At 42.2% G+C, this 12,866-nt stretch overlaps 1 protein-coding gene across 4 annotated transcripts in view; it reads right to left on the reverse strand.

Annotated features, from left to right (window-relative positions):
* Nucleotides 1-1,706: 1,706 nt before the first annotated feature.
* MGAT4C (MGAT4 family member C) overlaps nt 1,707-12,866 on the reverse strand; it is a 259,360-nt gene continuing 248,200 nt past the window's right edge. For all 4 annotated transcript variants that reach the window (XM_073651630.1, XM_073651631.1, XM_073651629.1 and 1 more), the window contains exons 3-5: nt 12,432-12,581; nt 6,013-6,157; nt 1,707-3,369 (exon numbers count right to left, since the gene is read on the reverse strand). In XM_073651630.1, coding sequence (XP_073507731.1) covers nt 2,213-3,369; nt 6,013-6,157; nt 12,432-12,530 — 1,401 coding nt within the window. In that variant the 5' untranslated portion in view covers nt 12,531-12,581 and the 3' untranslated portion in view covers nt 1,707-2,212. The remainder of the gene's footprint in view (nt 3,370-6,012; nt 6,158-12,431; nt 12,582-12,866) is intronic.

Genomic DNA, 12,866 nt, shown 5'->3' on the forward strand with positions numbered 1-12,866 from the left:
CGCAGGACAGAGACAAAGTTAGGCCTAGCTCCAGGCAGTTCAGAAACTTACTATTCAGAGGCAAGTAACAGGAGGCCCTACACCTTCTCATTGGGAAGGATCCTGATATGCACCCTTCACCCTACAGTGCTCCGGGATGTGCCTGAATTTCCATCAGTAAAAGGTACTGAAGTGACTACCGTGTCTGTCCCTGTTCTTGTTCTGACCCGGCTGGGTCTCGCCTGTCCTACATTCCCCTTTCCGTACTCTGCCCTGAGGCCTAGCTCCACCTGTGGGGAGCGATACCATCTAAGCTGCCTTATCACCGGCCTCAGTGGACTGCCGCAGCACTGGTGAATTTCACCAGAAACCACAGGTGGCGTCACAAACTTTAATAAAACTAATAAACAACTATCAACGCTTTTAAAGAGTGACCCCAGAGTACGGGCCCGGGAGCCGACCACCGCGACATCCCCAAGGCCAGGCTAAAGGCCCGAGTACCCGAGTAATCCCCATCCCCCTGGGTGAGTCAGCTTACAGGAGTTTTCCATAACTTGAACAACCCCTTTTCAATGCCCATGTTTCACCCAAGCCCACAGTAAAATAATAACACTTATGCTCACCTCTGGGGCTGGAGCCATTCCAGGACTGGCTCTCCCAGGGCTCTCATTAATATGACACACAATTCCTACGTCCAATTAGGGCTGGCTTCACTCTCCCCTTCTCTGGACAAATCAAACATTCGAAGGTAGTGAAAGAGCAGCTGCAGCTCTCACTTTCTCGGGATGTCACTTACGTTCCAAGGAGGGGAGAGTGAATCCAGCGCTGATTGACTGCAGTGATCTTGTGACATAATAATGCCACGCGAGCCCAGGAAAGCCAGTGCTGACACCATTGGACTGGTGTAAGCACCAGAAATAGGTATATGTGCTATTATTTTATTTATTGGTGGAAAACATAGGTATTGAAAAGGGGTTCTCCCAGTAATGGATAACATAAAGAAAAGCTAAGCAAAAAATATAAGCAAATGTACTCAGAACAAATAAATGAATATACAAAAAACTAATGAACAGCCTATTAAAGGGGTTGTCCACAACTCAATACACAATGTTGGCGCTGGGTCTCCCAGAACTTGCGTGACACTGTTATGCCACTTGAGCCGTGCAGCTAATCAGCGGTATCTAATAGGCTGTAGTGCTCATACTTTTCTTAAATGTTTAATGTTCACCCAAAGAAAGTTAGAGCACAGGAGACCAATAGACTCGAGAGACCAAGCGCAGACATTGCTGCATTGTCGCAAGTATGGGAGGTGAGTATATGGTCTCCCAGGACTTGCGAGACACTGCTATGCCACTTGAGCCTTGTAGCCAATCAGCAGTATCTAAAAGGCTGCAGTGCTCATACTTTTCTTGAAAGTTTAATGTTCAAACGAAGGAAGTTAAAGCACAGCAGCCCAATAGACTTGAGAGACATAGCGTAGACATTGCTGCAACGTCGCAAGTATGGGTGGTGAGTATATGGTGTTTTCATTTAACTTTGGAAAATGCAGCATTTGAGAAGGTGCCGTCTGAGTAGTACACGACCCCTTTAAGGCCAGATCTGTAATCTCTGCCCAAAAATATTGTAGTCGCTAGATATACCATATCAAAAGGTGAAACAAAAAATGTTTACTGCCAAAATATTACAAAATATACCACACATTAGCACTTCAACCAAAGTTTAATGAATTTAACTGTAACAACTGGTAGTAAAGCATAAAATAAAAAAAAATCATCCACAGTGTTCAATCACAGTGTTTAATTAAGTTTGTCTTGTGCATTAAACGTTTAAGATTATGGTAAAAAATGGGCTCAATATACAAAGAAAATAGAGGTAGTAAAATACTGTACCATAGAGACAAAACAAACATAAAAGCAAGACAGATTGTGCATATCCTTAATGACTTTCACATAGATTTAACACATAAAATCTTCAAATAAATAGGCTACAAAAATTGTTTTCAGATTATGGGAAAATTATGCTTCTCTTTGATATAAAATAGGGGACATTCAAAAACACCAATAGACTTGAATATTGCCTGACAGAAATAGTAAAATATAAAGATCCTTTTCACATTTAATTTGCCGTTTGCATTTCACACATTAGCAAAAAGTAGTCCATAAGTGAAATAGACCAGTTGTCATTCAACTGAAATGTCTTTCTTCCATTAGGAAGGCTGCAAACAAATATTTTTTTATTGGTTCAGAGTCTCAGTAGTCCAAACACTTATGCTTTTAATAATTAGCCATTCATTTTGATTTTTAGTCACTAAAACTCGAATGCAGTCAATATTAAAAAGAACTTTACGGTCTATATTGTCTATTTCAAAGTATCCATTTATGAAATCACCTAATCTAAGGTAAGTTGTACATTTTCTATTCTTCTTAGACCCAATTAATCTTTCTCCAACCTCCAGGGTCCCGTGGTGTAGTATGTCATTTTGACGATCTTCAGTTCCTGTGATGACTTTGATTTTGCTTATTTTTATAGGTTTCTCAAAAACAATGTGATAAAAATCACCACTAGAAGGGGGTTTGGCCCAGAAATATTCTTCTGCACTGCTATAAGCCCTATTAATCTCATAGTTTTCAAATGTATTCATATTGGTGCTGAGAATTGCAGAGGGGTTATCGGGAATATCAAGCAAGTCCTCTTCAAAGTCATCATCCTTTAATTTGTTCTCAGCACCTTTATATGATGAATAATATCCCATATGTTGAAAAAGAGATGGCTTAAACCGAATTGCTTCTTTTTGGGCTAACAGGCATCTAAAATGAATCAGCAACCAATCACAAGGCATTTCCTGGTAGAACATGAGTAGAAAATGGGCAAGTCGTGGTAGATCATGGGTATGATATAGTTTACCAATATATCCTAGTTTTGAAAACTCCAAAGACACCCAGTTGGATCCTTTCCTGGAATTAATCACTTTTTTAATTGTTGACAGGAAATTCTTGGCACATCTAACATCATCTTCAAGCATTAAATAATAATCTGAGAGATTAGCACAAAAGTTGAGTAAGAAGGCATAGTCAACATTTTGCTTAGATCTAAACTTAACCCGGGCATCAGGATCATTATAATTTCTTTTCAAGCCTTCTAATACAGGATAGTGCTGTACAGGAGTATGGATAATTACTAGTCTTCCTGCAATAATATGGTGAGAGAATTTTCTTGATATATCTTGTACAATGCTTTCACGCAAGGCTAGGTCAAAATCAGCTAAATGAACAACTACAGCTATCTCCTTCAGATCTTCATAGCTTGACTGTTCGAAAACAGATTTGATAGTTTCAAGCAAATAATTTCCTTTTTTCCTTTTCACAGATGATAGGCCAATTGTTAGAAAACCTACACAAAAAGAAGGGATGGTGAGTACTCACACAGTTCTTTTTAATTTATTTTTCATATATAACAAAGTAAATCACTGTACTTTGCTCGTTTTGCAATTGCTTTGGATGGTTGAGACGATTTTCAAAACCTCTTCAATGTGGCATATATTGGGGATTCCTTGTGCACGGCTCTAATTTAATAATCTTGTGCTTACCATCATGAGAGGCCAATTTTTAGTGTTGCAATCAGATCCAATAGCCACTTTATCTTGATATTGATTAATTGAAAAGAATTATGACTAGGATTTTTCTTTTTTACTTTAGTAGATTTTCTGAACTTTGGGTAAGATTGAATAGCTCTATAAACTAGAAATGTTTCTTGCTTCTTATCTTTTTAATCTATTTAAAGGGGTTGGAATGAATTCAGAATCCAGATCTTCATAAAAATACTGTTTATGAAATTAAACACACTACATTTTTGACCATTATTTTAATTGTAATTTTCATGAAGAGTGTGTTATTAAAAGTGCTTTGTTAACCCAAATTACCATCTGTTTACCCAAAGTGATGTGTGTTAAGGTCACTTTGACACTACAAAGGTTGGAATTGTGTAAAATAGCTTGAAAGGGTTTGGCTACAATCTTAGGAGACCTTAGAGCTGGGGTCTCAAACTCAGCTGGGCATATGGTCCGCACAAGGAAAAACATTTAATTTGGGGGGCCGCATTATTTGCATGACAAAGTGGCATTTTTAGTGATACCATTTTATTTTCTATACACCTTTTGAACTGGTCCTCATCTTGCAGACATGGTCTCCCCTCCATGTCCCCCATATTGCAAACATGGTCTCCCCTCGAATTCCCCCATAATGCAGACATGGTCTCCCCTCCAGGTCCCCCATATTGCAGACATGGTCTCCCCTCCAGGTCCCCCATATTGCTGACATTGTCTCCTCTCCAGGTCCCCCATATTGCAGACATGGTCTCCCCTCCAGGTCCCCCATATTGCAGACATGGTCTCCACTCCAGGTCCCCCATATTGCAGACATGGTCTCCCCTCCAGGTCCCCCATATTGCAGACATGGTCTCCCCTCCAGGTCCCCCATATTGCAGACATGGTCTCCCATCCAGATCCCCCATATTGCAAACATGGTCTCCCCTCCAGATCCCCCATATTGCAGACATGGTCCCCCCTCCAGGTCCCCCATATTGCATACATGATCTCCCATCCAGGTCCCCCATATTGCAGACATGGTCCCCCATCCAGCAGACATGGTCTCCCATCATGGTCCCCCATATTGCAGACATGGTCCCCCATCCATGTCCCCCATATTGCAGACATGGTCCCCCATCCAGGTCCCCCATCCAGCAAACATGGTCTCCCATCCAGGTCTCCCATGTTGCAGACATGGTCCCCCATGTTGCAGACATGGTCCCCCATCCAGGTCCCCCATATTGCATACATGGTCCCCCATCCTGGTCCTTATGTTGCAGACATGTCCCCCATCCAGGTCCCTATGTTGTAGACATGTTCCCCATCCAGGTCCCCCCTCATACTGCGCACAGAGCCGCCCTCCGCCCCATACTGCGCTCAGGGTTCCCGTCCTCCCATACAGTGCTCAAGGTCCACGTCCCCCATACTGCGCACAGTGCCCCCCCTATACTGAGCACAGGTCCCCTGTGCTATATTTCACATGACAGAGGAAAAAAAAAAAGTGCTCACCTGTCCTCTGTTCCCTCGGAGTCCTTTCTGCACCTGTGACCCCCAGGCACAGACCCCATAATGATCGCGGCTCTCTCCAGCAGCCGCCGACATCAGTGTTGTAATGCAGTGTATTGCCGCACAGAGACCGGCTCTCTGTACAGCAATACCAGTGTCAGCCGCTGGCCTATCAGAGGTCAGCATCTGCCATCTGCGCATGGCAGTGACGTCATACGCTGCTGCGCTGGGACGCAGAGGTCAGCTGCTGGCCTCTGATAGGCCGGCGGTTGACACTGGTATTGTTGTGCAGAGAGCCAGTCTCTGCGCGGCAATACACTGCACTACAAGCGCGGATGTCGGCGGCTGCTGAGAGAGACGCGATAGTTACGGGGTCTGTGCCTGCTGGCCACAAGAAGCAGCTGGAGGGGCCGCATGCGGCCCGCGGGCTGCGCGTTTGAGACCCTTGCCTTACAGTGTCATACATGTTATTCCAGGTAATTTGGAAGCCTTAGGGTACACTAATTTTTATATGCAGCAAATTTGAACATATTTGTCAAAATTCCAATTTCGGGAGATTTGCTCATCCTTAGTACATTTACCTAATGCCACTCTGTATGGTGGTATCATATGGTGGCAAAAATAGCACCCATGACTTCATAGTATGGAACAATAGGGACTTAAAGTGCTTTCATAAAAGCACAGTGTAATAAATGCTAACTGTTTTGAGCTTTGTGATACTTGTGCTTCAGAAAAAATAAGCTAAAAATAAAGCAATTATTAGTTTTGAAAGAAATATTTATTTCTCATCCACGTGCAGTTCACTGATTGGCTGATTTTTTGGCAATTGGACATTACTTCTACAAGACTACCATAGGAATAGATGATAAATGTTTTGTGGAATAATTACTTTAAGAATAAAATTAACTTTGATCAATGGATTCCTGGTCGAAGTGATTACGTACGTTTTCGTGATATTGGTATTCCAGCTAATATCTGATATGTAACATTTATAGATGAGGAGAAATTAGAAAACTCTCTGACTGTGTTGCCGTAAGAATCTGAGTTTAATTGATGAGTAGAAGCATCTCTAAGTCTTTTATCTTCTTCCTACACAAAAATCAGAAAGGTAAAAAATATTAAAAGAAATAGATAAATAAATTGATTTATACAATGCACAAATAATAAATTCACACATTTATAGAATTAAATTAATATAATTATAATGACAAAATGCTCCAGTGTTTAGTTTTTGCTGCTGCATACTTTTTAAGTAGACCTTTTTTTATTCCTTCTCAAAACATACACCTATTGTGCTCAATGGCAGTGGTCACACATGCTTTGTAGTTCTGTTTTACAGGCTGAATTTTCTTTTAAATAATAGGAGGCACAATCCCTGCTATTGTGTTGGCCAACCATTAATAATGCACTAGAAATTGCTTTGTCTTTCCACTAGGACTAAACACTAGTGTTGAGCGATACCTTCCGATATCGGGATATCGGATTGGATCGGACCGATACCTAAAAAATATCGGATATTGCCGATTCCGATACCGGAAACCAATGAAAGTCAATGGGACAGAAATATCGGAATGAAAATAAACCCTTTCTTTCCTTGTAGGTTAATTCTACATGAAGGAAAACAACTAAGAATAATGTAGAATGTATTACATGAATAGCCGGCAATTCAGCAGCAGCATACACCGGTACCCGACAATTTAGAACAGAAAGAATAGAGCATCACACATAGATTAGATAGATAGAAACATGTCAGTCACATATATAATAAGTACAGTGACAGTGTTGGTTACTGTACTTGTCATTTAGTGTAAAGGATTTATTTAAAAAAATAATAGTGTTTTCATGCACCGTCTCTTTAAAAAAGCCGGCCGGCAATTCAGCAGCGGTACCCGACAATTTAGAACAGAAAGATAGAGCATCACACATAGATTAGATAGATAGAAACATGTCAGTCACATACTGTATATAATAAGTACAGTGACTGTGTTGCTTACTGTACTTGTCCTTTAGTGTTAAAGGATTTATTAAAAAAAATAATAGTGTTTTCATTCACCGTCTCTTTAAAAAAGCCAGCCGGCAATTCAGCATCGGTACCCGACAATTTAGAATAGAAATAATAGAGCATCCCACATAGATTAGATACATAGAAACATGTCAGTCACATATATAAGAAGTACAGCGATAGTGTTGATTACTGTACTTGTCATTTAGTGTTAAAATAAAGGATTTCTTAAAACAAAGGTTGGCGTGGGGTTCCCCGTAATTTTAGTCTCTAGCGGAGGTTAAGCAGACGGCTGGGGCTGATGTTTGAAGACTGGGAAGGGGGTAATACCCACGGAGCTTCCCAGGCTACTTATATCAGCCCCCAGCTGAATACCTAGCCTTTACTAGCTATTAAAATGGGGGACCCAGAAAAAAGGCTAGGCAGACAGCTGGGGGCTGATATTAATAGCCCAGGAAGGGTGCCATGAATATTGGCCCCCTCCAGGCTAGAAACACCAGCCGTCAGCCGCCCCAGAAATGGCGCATCCATAGGATGCGCCAATTATGGCACTTAGCCTCGCTCTTCCCACTGCCCTGTAGCGGTGGCAGTGGGGTAATAGGGCTGGGGTTGATGTCAGCTTATAATGCCAGCTGACATCAAGCCCAGGTTAGTAATGGAGAGGCGTCTATAAGACACCCCCATTACGAACCCCATAGTCAAAGTTAAAAAAAACACAAACACCCTGAATATTGTCCTTTAATTGAAATAAACACACAATTCTTTATTGTTCTAAATTAAACCATACTTACCAAAACGCCCATTCCAGCTGAAGCCAATGTCTTCTGCAATAAAAGTAAAATAATAAACCAACATCATCCTTACCTTTCCATGGTTCCCACGATGGCTCCAGCTCTGCTACATTCACATGACAGGCTAGATCACAGACGAAAGCTGCCATCCAGCTTGCCATGCCGCAGACACTGACAAGCGCAGGCATGCTTGCGCTCCTTAGTGTCTGGCTGTGACGGCATCCAGATGAGCCGAGGTCATGTCCAATGAACTCAGCTCACCTTATGCACGTCACTGACAGCGTGGAAGAATTCTCCTGCTGAAGTGCTGAGCGCAGGAGAATTTTCCCACGCTGTCAGTGACGTGCATGAGGTGAGCTCATGTCCAATGAACTCAGCTCACATCATGCACGTCACAGACAGCATGGGAGAATTCTCCTGCGCTCAACGCTTGAGCAGGAGAATTCTCCCATGCTGGGATGGCATTGAGATGACAGGCTGGATCGCAGCTGAAAGCTGCCATCCAACTTGTCATCCTTCGGAGACACGGCATAGGTGAGCTGAGTTCATTGGACATGATCTCGGCTCATCTGGATGCCGTCACAGCCAGACACTGAGGAGCGCAAGCATGCCTGCGCTTCTCAGTGTCTGCGGCATGGCAAGCTGGATGGCAGCTTTCGGCTGCGATCCAGCCTGTCATGTGAATGTAGCAGAGCTGGAGCCGTCATGGGAACCATGGAAAGGTAAGGATGAGGTTGCTTTATTATTTTACTTTTATTGCAGAAGACATTGGCTTCAGCTGGAATGGGCGTGATGGTAAGTATGGTTTAATTTAGAACAATAAAAAATTGTGTTTTTATTTCAATTAAAGGACTTTATTCTGGGTGTTGCGTTTTTTAAATACTTTACAAGAAATTCATGGCGGTCATGTCTAATACTGGCGTGATCCCATGAATTTCGGGCTTAGGGCCAGCTGATAATGCCAAGCTGGCCCTAACCCCTTCATTACCCAGTGAGCCACCGCACCAGGGCCCTGGATGAGTTGGGTACAGCGCCAGAAGATGGCGCTTCTATGAACGCGCCATTTTCTAGGGTGGCTGCGGACAGCAATTTGCAGCGGGGGGGGCCCAGAAAGCTTGGGCCTCCCTGCGCTGTGAATTCCAGCCCCCAGCTGCCTAGATGTACCTGGCTGGACACAAAAATAGGGCGAAGCCCCACGGCAATTTTTTTAAAATTATTTCATGAAATTCATTAAATAATTTAAAAAAGGGCTTCCCTGTATTTTTGTTTCCAGCCAGGTACAAATAGGCATCTGGGGGTTGGGGGCAGTCCGTTCCTGCCTGCTGTACCTGGCTGGACACGTCAAACTTTTTGGGAAAAATTCAATAATTTTTTTTAAAAAAAGCACATTTAGGGACTGCATCTTTATTAACCACTCCACATGAGGGGTTAATAAAGATGCAGTCCCTAAATTATTATTTTTTTTAATTATATTTTAATTAATTTTTCCCAAAAATGTTGACGTGGGCTTCACCATATTTTTGTATGCCAGCCAGGTACAGCATCCAGGAACGAGTTGCCCCCAACCACCAGATGCCTATTTGTACCTGGCCGGACACAACAATATAGGTAACCCTTTTTTTTTATTATTATTTTATGAATTTCATGAAATAATAAAAAAAAAAATACGTGGGGCTTCGCCCTATTTTTGTGTCCAGCCATTTATAACTAGGCAGCTGGGGGCTGGTATCCGCAGCGCATGGAGGCCCAAGCTTTCTGCCCCCCCCCAATGCAAATTGCAGTCTGCAGCCACCCCAGAAAATGGCGCGTTCATAGAAGTGCCGTCTTCTGGCGCTGTACCCAACTCATCCAGGGTCCTGGTGCGGTGGCTCACTGGGTAATGCTTGCGCTCTGCAGTGTCTCTGAAGGATGAAAAGCTGGATGGCAGCGCTCAGCTGCGATCCAGCCTGTCATCTCAATGCCATCCCAGCATGGGAGAATTCTCCTGCTGAAGCGCTGAGCGCAGGAGAATTTTCCCACGCTGTCAGTGACGTGCATGAGGTGAGCTGAGTTCACTGGACATGAACTCGGCTCATCTGGATGCCGTCACAGTGAGACACTGAGGAGCGCAAGCATGCCTGCGCTTCTCAGTGTCTGCCGCATAGCAAGCTGGATGGCAGCTTTCGGCTGCGATCCAGCCTGTCATGTGAATGTAGCAGAGCTGGAGCCATCGTGGGAACCATGGAAAGGTAAGGATGATGTTAGTTTATTATTTTACTTTTATTGCAGGAGATCGTTGGATTCAGCTGGAATGGGCGTGACGGTAAGTATGGTTTAATTTAGAACAATAAAGAATTGTGTGTTTATTTCAATTAAAGGACTTTATTCTGGGTGTTTGTGTTTTTTTTAACTTTGACTATGGGGTTAGTAATGGGGGTGTCTTATAGACGCCTCTCCATTACTAACCAGGGCTTGATGTCAGCTGGCATTATAAGCTGACATCAACCCCAGCCCTATTACCCCACTGCCACCGCTACAGGGCAGTGGGAAGAGCGAGGCTAAGTGCCAGAATTGGCGCATCCTATGGATGCGCCATTTCTGGGGCGGCTGACGGCTGGTGTTTCTAGCCTAGGAGGGGGCCAATATTCATGGCACCCTTCCTGGGCTATTGATATCAGCTCCCAGCTGTCTGCCTAGCCTTTGCTAGCTATTAAAATAAGGGGGACCCCACATCATTTTTTGGGGGGTCCACCATTTTAATAGCTAGTAAAGTCTAGGTATTCAGCTGGGGGCTGATATAAGTAGCATGGGAAGCTCCGTGGGTATTACCCCCTACCCACGCTTCAAACATCTGCCCCAGCCATCTGCTTAACCTCCGCTAGAGACTAAAATTACGGGGAACCCCACGCCAATTTTTTTTTAATAAATCCTTTATTTTAACACTAAATGACAAGTACAGTAATCTACACTATTACTGTACTTCTTATATATGTGACTGACAGGTTTCTTTGTATCTAATCTATGTGTGATGCTCTATTCTTTCTATTCTAAATTGTCGGGTACCGATGCTGAATTGCCGGCCGGCTTTTTTAAAGAGATGGTGCATCAAAACACTATTATTTTTTTTAATAAATCTTTTAACACTAAATGACAAGTACAGTAAGCTGAGCGCTGCCATCCAGCTTGTCATCCTTCAGAGACACTGCAGAGCGCAGGCATTATGGGAACTTCCGATTCCGGTATTCGATATTCTAAAAGTATCAGATCTCAGTATCGGAACTCCGATACCGAGAATATCGGTCGATACCCAATATTTCAGTATCGGAATGCTCAATACTACTAAACACATTATATTGAATGTCTGAAGGAGAACTAAAAGAACAGACATTTTCACAAAATGGATACAATTGTGCAACTCACCTGTCCCAGTTCCAACGAAGGGCTTTGCTTCCTTCTCCTATAGCCATTTTTCCTCTATGCTATTCCATGCTCAGTTACCATAATAACCTGGCAAACATCTCTGATGTCATCATCCAAGTCCTTTTAAAGGAAATCTGCCAGTAGAATCAAGCATCTAATGCTGTCTATATGGGTATGCAGGTTATAGGAAGCTGAATAAAATGATACCTTGATATTTGATGTCTTATTTCAGTAGAAATCCACAGTTTTCGTTTCTGTAAATGATCTCTTCCAGGCTATGGGGAGTACTTTGCCTGGAAGATAACTCTGCCCCCAGTCCTTATTCTATAAGAAGGAGGAGTTACCAGTGTGATGTGTGATGGCCGCTCTCTATTCTCCTGATCTCACTGCAGAGCTGTGTGTGATTATAACTGACACATTTGCAGGTTCCTTTCATGGCTTCAGCTTCCATCTCACAGGCAGACAGGGTTGCAATATTGTTGCAATACAGCAGAGCTGTGACAGCTGCAGATGCTAACGTATTTATTATGAGACAATGTTCAGTTCCACTCAGTTCTACTGTGTTAGTTATATGTCTTACACTGGTAATAGAGTGAGATTAGGAGAGCAGAGAGCAGTCATTACACATCACACTGGTAACTCACCTTTATATTCAAAGTAAGCCCTGGAGGCAGATTGTGATGCAGATATGTGTTGTCATAACCCTCATGCCCATATGCCCAAGACGACTTAGGAGGATTAATGCTATTGACCAATTCCCTTTAAGTGTGGCTCAGGCGACTGAGTACTGCCTGAGTATTGAGGTTGTAGTGTACTCTGCAATCAGAGTCAAGTTACACTTCCCACTTCATCCAGCTCTTGCCAGGTGCCTGATTATCTGTTCAGCTACTCCAGAATGCTATCCAGAAAGTAAAGATTGATCAAAGCAGCAAACCCCGAAAATAAAGACTTTTGAAAAATTACCTAGTATTTTATCTAAGATGCATTGTAACAAATATATTTGATTACTAAGGTAGATATTATGTGGCAGAATTATTATTATAGTCTAATTCTTAGACAGTTGAAACAGACTAATTTTTTATTAAAATTATAACTAGATATCCTTCATATAAATGAATTGCAAGCTATGTCAAGTTAATAACACAAAGATCAAAATGGCATTACTCCTTACCATAACATATTCATCTTCAATGTATAAATTCATAAACAGCAGGCAAAAGATTAGAACGCCAAGGACTGGTAATGCTGATCGTTTTCGAAAACATCTCATTTTATCCAGATATTTAGATTCAGTCGTTGTATGAATAAATACATATATTTCCTAATAAAAGAAAAAGCATATTTAATGGGTTGTTTTGCTTTATCACTTATGTTAGTAAAATATCTAACTATTAATGACAATGGCAAGTTTAATTTTCAAGATGAGTGCAGCATTTATAAGTTCTGGCGTTCTACAGAAAATGTGGCTTATAATGGGCATTATAAAACTGGTGACTTATATATAGATATACATTTTGTGCTTATGAAGGGACAGGAAAGCAGGTATCCAGATAATGACAATACAATAACTGACAATGACTCTTCATTATTTATGTGCATTAATATC

This window comes from Phyllobates terribilis, unplaced genomic scaffold (assembly GCF_046119375.1).
Source record: "Phyllobates terribilis strain yellow unplaced genomic scaffold, ASM4611937v1 Scaffold_11__3_contigs__length_659146591, whole genome shotgun sequence".
Classification (NCBI taxonomy): domain Eukaryota; kingdom Metazoa; phylum Chordata; class Amphibia; order Anura; family Dendrobatidae; genus Phyllobates; species Phyllobates terribilis.